The following is a 12,020-nucleotide window of genomic DNA, read 5'->3' as shown; positions in this document are numbered from 1 at the left end:
ATAGAAAAGTTTTAATTTTACTCTATAGTTGATGGGGAACCATATTAATCAGGGAAGCAACATGGCTCTTTTCAGCTACCAGGGGTCTTAAGGTCAGGTAGAATGAACTGAACTGAAAGTACCAATGAAGCCTTAATTCACTGGATGCAACAGTGCAAACAAGAGGCCAAAAAGGATGTTTTGCTCCTCTTGTTCCATATTTCCCCCCACAGAATGACACTGGGCAAAAGTTAGGTGACGTTCAGGCAAGTGGGGAAAAATCCCCTCACTGCTGAGGAGTACTGGACAAAAGGCTCCAGCCATTTTATGGACCAGGGGCTGGTGGGAGGTAAAGAAGGAAGGGCAGAAATGGAAAGTTATGAGCCAGAGTGGAGGAAAGCATGTCAGCCAAGGCCCTGGTGAAGGTGCCTGGGCTAGGGATGCAGATGTGTGAATGAACATGGCTGATCCAGTGGGGATGCTCACTGTTCTTGCCACTCCCTCCAGAAAACCAGTGTGCAGAACCTTGGCTATGCACCAAGTCATGTGTGGGAGGGCACCTTCCCCTATTGGGATTTGCCAGGAAAAACCAGCCTAGGGTCAGGCCTGAAAGATCACATACCTGTGTGACTGGACTCCTCAGGTCAGATCTGTGATCTACAAAAATCATTCACAGACAATGTGAAAGATGAACTTGACGAAGAGGATTCACAGTGACAAGGGGACTGGTGGGAGGTTAGTGCAACAATCTGGTTTGGACATGTGACCTGAACTCCTGTTAAAGTGACTGAACCTAGTTCACGCAGGAAAGGACATACATCCAGGAAGGGCTAATAAACTGGAAGAAAAATGGGGGAGTCGAGAGATTGGAAGATGAGCTCAGGTGGCAATGAGGGAAAGAGCTCGAAAAGCAGAAGTTACAGTTAGGAAGTGGGGGATAAGAGTCCATGATTTCTAAGGTGGAATGATTATAGGTGGTTCTGAGGCCAGAAGTGTGTTCAGGTAAGCAGAGTAGTGAAGTAGAGGGGAAGTCAAGGACACAGAGCTAGAGTTTCTTTTTATCAAAGAACGCACACAAGATGGTGGCAGATGACAGTGACAATGGGTTTAAGAATAACAGAACCTGGGGTATCTGGGTGGCTCAGTCAGTTGAGCACTGGACTCTTAACTTCGGCTCAGGTCGTGATCTTGGGGAGCGTGAGTTTGAGCCCTGCAATGGGCTCCATACAGTCAGCGTGGAGCCTGCTTAGGATTCTCCTTCTCTCTCTCTCTCTGTTCCTCTCCTGCTCACACATTCTCTCTTTCTCCTTCAAAATAAATAAATAAACTTAAAAAAAGAAAAGAAAAGAAGAACAGAAGTAGATGGCATGAGCTTTCTGTGCAAGTTAAGAACAGCAGTTGTTTGGAAACAGCAGAGCAGAGACGGAGTATTACTAACTCACAAGGCACGGATATACAAAGTTATGCAGGAAAGAACAGCTTTCAGAAAGGGGGAAGTAGCAGAAAGGACTACCCTCAGATGAGCAAGCCTGAGAAGAGCCTGAGGGCTCTGAGGAGTTCTCTCTAAAAATGGAGCAGTTTCCAGAGAAAAATGGAAAGGGGCAAGAGAGATCAACAAAGAGGGGAAACAGAGTAAGAGATGAGAAAACAGGCCAGAACTGATATTTACAAAGACCTAAATCTGGGGTGGTGCCAGACGGTGACGTGGTGAGGTGGGGCTGGAACTCCAGGGTCCCCGGCCTTGGTCTGGCTGGTCTCTGTGGGCACTGCCACACAGCGACTAACCACTTGTATTTTACTCTGCTTGTGAGATTTTTATTTAAATAAATTTTGATAATGTTTAAATTTCCTGGAGTGTGTTTGACAAAGCAAAGTTCTAATGAAGAGCAAAAAATATCTTTTTTTTTTAGCTCACATTGTAATGGAGTAGAAGAAATAATGTAAGAATAAGAAAAACTTATTAATACATTTCTTTAAGCTCAGAAACGGTTCCTGAGAATGTGTGGGTTGGAAGAACTTCAACAGTACATTTAATTTACACTAACCCCACAGGACTATACTTACACCCTAAAAGTAATACTTGTTCTCTGGAGAAGGTAATCTCAAACTTAACAAACTGGGGAAGATAATTACAAGCTTAAAAAGTAATCTTTTCTACTACGTAATAAACCTTAATTGAGAATGTACTTTCGGATGTTTACTCTGAAACTTTTAAACGGATCTTACATCCTCTGGTTCTATCCAGGAGGAAAAGCTAGCCCATGATGCATTTTTAATTATTCTTCAAATAACACATAGTTATTTTTCCACCTTTTCCACCCCACTGAAGACTTTCTTCTTGGTCTAACTCTATAAAATCCTAAAAAAAATAAACAGGTTTTCACTGGCCTGTAACAAAAAGACAGACTGTAAGCAGTATCCTGGCTAGGACAGAAGAGGAATGCTTAGAGCTCTTATTCAGACATAAACAATGGATTTATTTAAGGTGGTTTATTAAGGATGACACATCTGTCACTTATTACCAGAACTAATTAGTCTTATAAGTCTAGTATAGGTTAAAATTTTCCTTCCACTCTTACATATGCCATTTGTATCCCTCCCCAAACTGTGTGTCATCATAAGTTTTAAACTAGTGCTTCACATAAACTCTGTACTTTAGTCATAAAAGAAATGATACCCACCACCTATCATGTACTGAGCTCTTACTGTGTGCCAGATGCTGCACTGCTTTATATAGAGCTCATGAATCTTCACAACCATCTGTGTGATGTACACTATGGTGATTCAGCTTGTAAATAAATTAAAATGGTTCATTTGGACTCTACACATAACATTTTAAGTCACAGTGATGAATAATAATGTAAGAAAATAGCTAAAATGAGATCATCAATTATATGAATATTAATTCCAACTACCTCCATTAGATATTTATCCAAATCCACTATAAAATAGTTCAATTATCAAATGTGTAGCCTACTTCCTGAGTCCTTATCCCTTCCTGAAACAGGTACCGCATCTTTTAAAATGGAAAAAGAGTGGCAGAAAGATAGTGAAAAGCAAGTCATATGGGAAATTGATTGAACATTTCTCATTTGTAAGGAAGCTTTATGAAAATCTTTGCTTAGGGACACCTGGGTGGAGCAGTTGGTTAAGCATCTAACTCTTGATCTTGGCTCAGGTCATGGTCTCACAGTTCGTGAGTTCGAGTCCCGCATCGGGCTCTGCACTGATGTTGCAGAGCCTGCTTGGGGTCTGTCTCTACTTCTCTCTGACCCACTCCCACTTGTGCTCTCTCTCTCTTTCTCAAAATAAATAAACTTAAAAAAATAATTAAAAAAAATCTTTGCTTAATAAAATGGATTCATACACTTGCATTTAAAAAAACAGATTCTTTTAAAAAGAAAGAACAGATTTAATTTTATTTAAAAAAATTTTTTTTAAGGTTTATTCATTTTTTTGAGACAGAGACAGAGCATGAGTGGGGGGGGGGCGGGTAGAGAGAGAGGGAGACAGAGAACCCAAGGCAGGCTCTAGGCTCTGAGCTGTCAGCACAGAGCCTGATGCGGGGCTCGAACCCACGAACTGTGAGATCATGACCTGAGCTGAAGTTGGACGTTCAACCAACTGAGCCACCCAGGTGCCCCTAGAACAGATTTAATTTTAAACAAAATCAGATATGAAAGAGAAGAAATAACAACTTGACACCACAGAAATACAAAGGATAAGAGAATATTATCAAAAATTATATGCCAACAAATTGGACAACCTAGAAGAAATGGATAAATTCCTAGAAATATACAACCTTCCAAAACTGTATTAGGAAGACATCTGTGAACAGATGAATTATCACTAATGAAATTGAATAAGTTATCAAAAAACTCCCAACAAACAAAAATCCAGGACCAGAGAGCTTCGTAAGTAAATTCTACCAAACATGTAAAGAGGAATTAATACCTATTCTTCTCAAACTATTCCAAAAAATAAAAGAAAACTTCCAGATTCATTCTATGAGGTCAGCATTACCCTGATACCAAAACCAGATAAAGACAGCACAAAAAAAAAGAACCACAGGCCAGTATCTCTGATGAACATAGATGCAAAACTCCTTACCAAATACTAGCAAACTGAATCCAACACTACATTTAAAAAGTCATTCACCACAATGAAGTGGGATTTATTCCTGGGATGCAAAAAAGTAGTTCAATATTCACAAATCAATCAACATAATAAATCACATCAATAAGAAAAACGATTAAAAAAATATGATCATTTTAATAGATGCATAAAAAGCATCTGACCAACACAACATCCTTTCATGATAAAAATCCTCAACAAAGTACATTCAGAGGGAATACACCTCAACATAATAAAGGCCATACATGAAAAACCCACAGATAATATCATACTCAATACTGAAAAACTAATAGCTCTTCCCCTAAGAGCAGGAACAACACAAGGATGTCCACTTTCACCACTTTTATTCAACATAGTACTGTAAGTCCTAGCCACAGCAATCTGACAAGAAAAAGAAATAAAAAGCATCCAAATGAGCAAGGAAGAAGTAAAACTCACTATTTGCACATAGCATGATACTATTTCTAGAAAACCCTAAAGATTACACCCCAAAACTACCAGAACAGAAAATGAATTCAGTAAGGTCACGGAATATAAAATCAATGCACTTCTATACACTAATAAGCATCAGAAAGAGAAATTAAGAAAATAACCCCATTTACAATTGCACCAAAAATAATAAAATACCTAGGAATAAACATCATATTACCATCATAAGGATGGTAAGAAATATTTTAAATAATATGACAGACAGTGTTGAAAATTCAAGTTAATTTTCCACAATACCAATAAATATGAAAGCAGTAGTACTCACCTCCTTTGCACTCTTAATTTTAGTCAGAAATGTATGCAGCTCCATTGTTTCTGCAAACAGTGCACGACATACTGCCTGATAATGATTTGGTGCCTCTGATTCAGTTGGCAGATGAGCAGCACATAACTACAGAAGAAGAAAATAAAACAATAGGGCTCATTTATTATTTTGGGTTTTTGGTGCCTAAAAGACAGACATACCCAGTATATTCCTATTTTTATATCAGACAGTAAGGCAATCCCCATCATCCAAAGCCTAATGCATCACCAAATCATCAGTAAAATTATATGGAAAAAGTGGTCCACTAACAAACGGCCGATAGTACAGATGAGCTTAGTAAAATTAGTTAGCTTCTATTTGAAAATGATAGGACATATATAAAAGTTTTGGTTGGAAGTAGAAAGGGAACTACCATTTACTGAGTGCTAATCATAATGCAGGTATTTTAATAGCTGTCATTTATTTTTTACCATGCCAGGCACTATATTTGACATGTCATATACACAGCATAATATCATTTACTCTTCAGTGTAGCCTGGAATTATCTCCATTTTACAGCAAAGGAAACTAAAGCTGAGAGGACTCAAGTGACTTGTCCACAGTCAGAAGTTGACATGACGGAGAAGAATTAAACATAGTTTTATGGGTTTCTGAAGCCCAGGCTCATCCCAATACATGCTGAATTGTGTAATGCAATAAAAAGACTGTTGGGATGACATGTGGACCACAGAGAAGACGCTCCATCAGTAAATGGAGAGTGCAGCAAAGAGAGCAGAGGGCAGAATAAGTCTGCTGGTCGTATCTCCAGTCTCGAGGTCTTTTACCATACATAGTCCATAATCCCCCCAAAACTACCAGTGGGGAAAAGATGCACAACAATTTAGAAAACTCAAACGCCATTTAATATATTAGATTGGAAAGATATCCTATCAAGGGTCTAGTGCATGGGAATAATTTTGCTTTTTTGTAAAGTAATAATTTTGTAACCATGTACTATAGTTATGTTTTTTTTTTTTTTTTTTTTTTTTATTAAATTTTTTTTTTTTTTTTCAACGTTTATTCATCCTTGGGACAGAGAGAGACAGAGCATGAACGGGGGAGGGGCAGAGAGAGGGAGACACAGAATCGGAAACAGGCTCCAGGCTCCGAGCCATCAGCCCAGAGCCCGACGCGGGGCTCGAACTCACGGACCGCGAGATCGTGACCTGGCTGAAGCCGGACGCTCAACCGCCTGCGCCACCCAGGCGCCCCTATAGTTATGTTTTAAGGGACTTCATTTTCTTCAAAAAGATGTAGGTTCTCCCTTAATTCTTTACTATATTCAGTAAATTTGACATTAATACAATTACTGAAAATATACATTTTATTGTATTTTTTTTTTAATTTTTTTTCAACGTTTATTTATTTTTGGGACAGAGAGAGACAGAGCATGAACGGGGGAGGGGCAGAGAGAGAGGGAGACACAGAATCGGAAACAGGCTCCAGGCTCTGAGCCATCAGCCCAGAGCCTGACGCGGGGCTCGAACCCACGGACCGCGAGATCGTGACCTGGCTGAAGTCGGACGCTTAACTGACTGCGCCACCCAGGCGCCCCCACATTTTATTGTATTTTAATAATTTCTATCCATTGGAGAATAAAAGATGTCTTTGTAGATTATACTATCCTTCATAATGTGCCTTCTGTTATTTTCATTTGTAATAAGTATCACATGTCATTTATTAGACTACTATCTTTAATAAAGTATATTCTTCTCAAGAAAAATACCATGGGTTTCAGTAAGAAATTTTCCCTACAGTACCCAAAAGGAGGCTAAGAATTGATTTATCAGAAAGCACAAAAAACAAAAATCTCACAAGCTATACAATGGAATATTAGTCATAAAAAAGAATGAAATCTTGCCATTTGTAACAACATGGATGGTTCTAGAGAGTATTATGCTAAATGAAATAAGTCAGTCAAAGACAAATACCATAAGATTTCACTCATATGTGGAATTTAAAAACAAACAGATGAGCAAAGGTGGGGGGAGATAAACCATGGAACAGACTCTTAACTACAGAACAAACTGATGGTTACCAGAGGGAAGGTAGGGGGAAAGGATGGATGAAATACATGATGGGGATTAAGGAGTGTACCTCTGATGAGCAGCAGGTGATATATGGAAGTGTTCAATCACTATGCTGTACACCCAAAACTAACGTTGCATTGCACATTAACTAACGGGAATTTAAATTAAAACTTTAAAAAAACTCACAAGCTTGTTTTTCACAGAGCTACCAATGAACAGAGTATTTTTCTGCATACTTACTTTTATACACAGAAGACAGCTTCCAATATACAATTTTACATCCAAGGTAATGAAAAGCAACTGCTAAGAGTTTCATGTTCATCCAACCAATCCCATAATTTTACATTCTAATTACATGGTGTGAAATACGGCATAATATTTTCGACTATAATTCCCAGTAAGAAATATATTTTATACAAGGACTCAAATACATGCATACATCTATGTTTTATACACAAAAATTTCACAAAACAAAACTTACACACTAAATCGATTTCATGCTCCACTAATAGGCTGTGGCCAGCAACTTGAAAAAACACCGGTATAAAAGTAATAACTAGGTCTAAAAATGTTTTTTAATGCATATGACATAATCATATATATATATGATATATGACATATAATCATATATATATATGATCCAAAGGAATTCACAAATAACTATTGGAACTAATAAGCAATTTCAGCAAAGTTGTGGGATACACGATCAACACACACATACAAAGATATATGTCTATATCAATGAACAAACAAAAAATGAATGGTTTGCCTCCCTCTCTGTTTGAAACTATTTTTCCACTTCCCTTCTCCCATGGTCTTCTGTTAAGTTTCTCAAGATCCACCTATGGGTGAAAACACGATATCTTTCTCTGACTGACTTATTTCACTTAGCATAATACCCTCTAGTTCCATCCACATTGTTGCAAATGGCAGGATTTCATTCTTTCTCATTGCTAAGTAGTATTCCATTGTATATATAAAGCACATCTTCTTTATCCATTTATCAATTGATGGACATTTGGGCTCTTTCCATGATTTGGCTATTATTGAAAGCACTGTTATAAACATTGGGGTACAAGTGCCCCTATGAATCAGCACTCCTGTATCTTTTGGATAAATTCCTAGTAGTGTTGTTGCTGAGTCATAGGGTAGTTGAGAGTTGATGGGGGAGGGAATGCGGGGGAGAGAGGAAAATGGGTGATGGGCATTGAGGAGGGCACTTGGGATGAGCACTGGGTGTTGTATGTAAGCGATAATCACAGGAATCTACTCCCGAAACCAAGAGCACACTGTATACAACATATGTTACCTGACCTGACAACAAATTATATTAAAAATAGAAAAATGCACAAAGTACTCATCTAAATGTTAAAAAAAAGAAAATGAAATTAAGAAAGCAATTCCATTTATAAAAGTATTAACAAATGCTAAGGAATAAATTTAACTAAGGAGGTACAAGACTTACACACTGAAAACTAAAAATATTGCTGAAAGACTCAAATATATGGAAAGACATCCTACATTTCATGGGTTTGAAGACAATATTGTTAAGATGGCAATAATTACACAAAGTGATCTAGAGACTGAATGCAATCCCTAACTAAATCCTCATGGCTTTTTTTGAAGAAACAGAAAAGCTGATCCTAAAATTCATATGGAATTGCAAGGGGCCCCAAATAGCAAAGACAATCTTCAAAACAACAAAATTGAAAGGCTCATACTTCTTATTTCAAAACTACAAAATTACTGTAATCAAATCAGTGTGGTATATAGGGAAAGACCTATAGATTAGTGGAATACAACTAAGAGTCCAGAAATAAACCCATATATCTTTGGTTGATTAATTTTTGACAAAAGTGCCCAGACCATTAAATTAGGAAAGAACAGTCTCTTCAACAAATGATGCTGAGAAAACTGGATAGTCACATGCAAAAACACAAAAACAAAACAACAAAAAAAATTAAAAAATAAAAAAATGAAGTTGTACCCCTATCTTATACCATTTATAAAAATTAACTCGGGGCGCCTGGGTGGCGCAGTCGGTTGAGCGTCCGACTTCAGCCAGGTCACGATCTCGCGGTCCGTGGGTTCGAGCCCTGCGTCAGGCTCTGGGCTGATGATGGCCCAGAGCCTGGAGCCTGCTTCCGATTCTGTGTCTCCCTCTCTCTCTGCCCCTCCCCCGTTCATGCTCTGTCTCTCTCTGTCCCAAAAATAAATAAACGTTGAAAAAAAAATTTTTTTAAAAATTAACTCAAAGTGGATCAGACACTTAAATTTAACAGCCCAAAATATAAAACTCTTAATGTTTTGGGGTGCCTGGGTGGCTCAATCGGTTGAGCGTCCGACTTCAGCTCAGGTCACGATCTCGTGGTTTGTGGGTTTGAGCCCCGTGTCGAGCTCTGTGCTGACAGCTCAGAGCCTGGAGCCTGCTTAGGACTCTGTGTCTCCTTCTCTCTCTGCCCCTCCCCCACTTGTGCTCTATCTCTTTCTGTCTCTCAAAAGTAAATAAATGTAAAACTCTTAATGTTTATTTATTTTTGAGAGAGAGAGACAGAGACAGACAGAGTGCAAGCTAGGGAGGGGCAGAGAGAGAGGGAGACACAGAATCTGAAGCAGGCTCCAGGCTCTGAGCTGTCAGCACAGAGCCCAATGCAGGGCTCGAACTCATGAACTGTGAGATCACGACCTGAGCTGAAGTCAGATGCTTAACCGACTGAGCCACCCAGGCAGCCCCAAAATATAAAACTCTTAGAAGACAACACAGGAAGGGATAAACCTTCACGTTCATAGATTTGGTAATGATTTTTTAGATATGACACCAAAGGCATAAGCAACAACAATATGGATAAATTAGACTTTATCAAAGTTAAAAGATTTTATACATCGAAGAACACTTTCAAGAGACCCACAGCACAGAAGAAAATATTTGCAAATCACATATCTGATAAGGGCCTGCTCTGCAGAATATATAAAGAACTCTTAAACACAATGAAAAAGACAACCCAATGTAAAAACTGACTTGAACAGACATTTTTCCAAAGAAAATATACAACTGACCAAAAAGCACAGAAAAGGATGCTCAACATCATTAGTTATTAGGGAAATGTAAATCAAAACCACAATGAGATACTACTCAGACCCAGTAGGATAGCTATAAAAGCAAACAAACCAAAAATGGAAAATAATTGTTGATGAGAATGTGATGAAATTGGAACCCTTATGTATTACTGGTAGAAATGTAAAAGGTACAGCCACAGTGAAAAACAGTTTGGTGGTTCATCAAAAAGTTACCATGTGATCAGCAATCCAACCCCTCAGTATACAGTTGACCTTGAACAACATGGGTTTGAACTGTTCAGGTGCATTTACATGCAGATTTTTAAAATATAAATACATTTAGTATAAAATGTAATTTCTCATGATTTTCTTAATAACATTCTCTACCTTACTTTATTGTTAAGAATACAGTATATAATACATTTAACATACAAAATATGTGTTAATTGACTATTCATGTTATCTGTAAGGCTTCTGGTCAACAGTTGGTTTGCTTAGTTAAATTTTTGGGGAATCAAAAATTATATGTGAATTTTCAGTTGTGCAGGGTGTTGATGTCTCTAACCTCTGCACTGGTTCAAGAGTCAACTATAAATCAAAAAGAATAAAAAGCAAATTTTCAAACGAAAACTTGGATACCAATGTTTATACCAGCAACTCTTCATAGTAGCCAAAGGTGGAAAAAATTCAAATGTTCTGAACTGATACATGGAAAAACAAAGGTAGTATAAATAGTGGAATCTTATTCGTTCATAAAAAGGAATAAAGTACTGATACACACTACAACATGGATGAACCTTAAAAACATTATGCTAAGTGAAAGAAGCCAGACAACAAAAGGTCACATATTGTATGATTCCATTTATATGTAATTCCCAGAATACACAAATCCACAAAGTCAGAAAGCTGATTAGTGGTTGCCAGGGTCTGAAAGACGAGGGATAAGAAGTGATGAGTAGGGTTTTCCATGTAAGGTGATAAAAAATCTCTAAAACTAGATAATGGTGATGGCTGGACAATATTGTGAACACACTTAATGCCATTAAACTGTACACTTTAAATAATTTAGGGGCGCCTGGGTGGCTCAGTCAGTTAAGCATCCAACTTTTAATTTCAGCTCAGGTCATGATCTCATGGTTTCTGCGTTTGAGCCCCACGCTCTGTCAGCACAGAGCCTGCTTGAGATTCTTTCTCTCTCTCTCTGCTCCTCCCCTCCTCTCTCTCAAAATAAATAAATAAAATTTTAAAAACCTATAATAAAATAAATAAAATAATTTAAAAGATAAATTGTATGTTATGTGTATTTTACCACAATTTAAAATATGTATTAAGGCCACCTGGGTGGCTCAGTCAGTTAAGTGTCTGGACTCGATTTCGACTCAGGTCTTGATCTCACAGTTTGTGGGGTCAAGCCCCATGTAGAACTCAACACTGACAGCACAGCGCCTGCTTGGGATTCTCTCTCTCTCTCTCTCTCTCTCTCTCTCTCTCTCTCTCTCTTTTGCTCTCTGCCCTTCCCCCACACATGCTTTCCCTCTCTCTCAAAACAAATAAACTTTAAAAAATATGTGTTAAAAACTTAACAAAAACTGGGGCGCCTGGGTGGCGCAGTCGGTTAAGCGTCCGACTTCAGCCAGGTCACGATCTCGCGGTCCGTGAGTTCGAGCCCCGCGTCAGGCTCTGGGCTGATGGCTCGGAGCCTGGAGCCTGTTTCCGATTCTGTGTCTCCCTCTCTCTCTGCCCCTCCCCCGTTCATGCTCTGTCTCTCTCTGTCTCAAAAATAAATAAATGTTGAAAAAAAAAAAACTTAACAAAAACCAACAAAATTCCACAAAGTCACCATTGACACAGAGGAGAAATAATCCCACAGAGGAGAAATAATCCAAGTGGTTATTTCACTGCCCATGAACTGCTTGATTTTTATTTGGTTCTTTGTTCCTAAATGCATTTCATTTAATCCTCACAAGAAGCCAATTTATGGATATGGAAACTGAGATTTAGAAGTAAGCAATTTACTCAAATCACAC

The 12,020-nt window shown here is 38.2% G+C and overlaps 1 protein-coding gene across 1 annotated transcript in view; it reads right to left on the bottom strand.

Annotated features, from left to right (window-relative positions):
• The window catches only part of SPIRE1 (spire type actin nucleation factor 1), a 208,478-nt gene that overhangs the window by 100,519 nt on the left and 95,939 nt on the right, over nt 1-12,020 (bottom strand). The window contains exon 4 of the mRNA XM_047090345.1: nt 4,868-4,993. Coding sequence (XP_046946301.1) covers nt 4,868-4,993 — 126 coding nt within the window. The remainder of the gene's footprint in view (nt 1-4,867; nt 4,994-12,020) is intronic.

Source organism: Lynx rufus, unplaced genomic scaffold (assembly GCF_022079265.1).
Source record: "Lynx rufus isolate CCGP_SWC_20201006 ecotype Redwood Valley unplaced genomic scaffold, mLynRuf1.p SCAF_29, whole genome shotgun sequence".
In the NCBI taxonomy this organism is placed as follows: Eukaryota; Metazoa; Chordata; class Mammalia; order Carnivora; family Felidae; genus Lynx; species Lynx rufus.
Note: the sequence above shows the minus strand (reverse complement) of the source record. Positions and strands in the feature narration are given on the sequence as shown.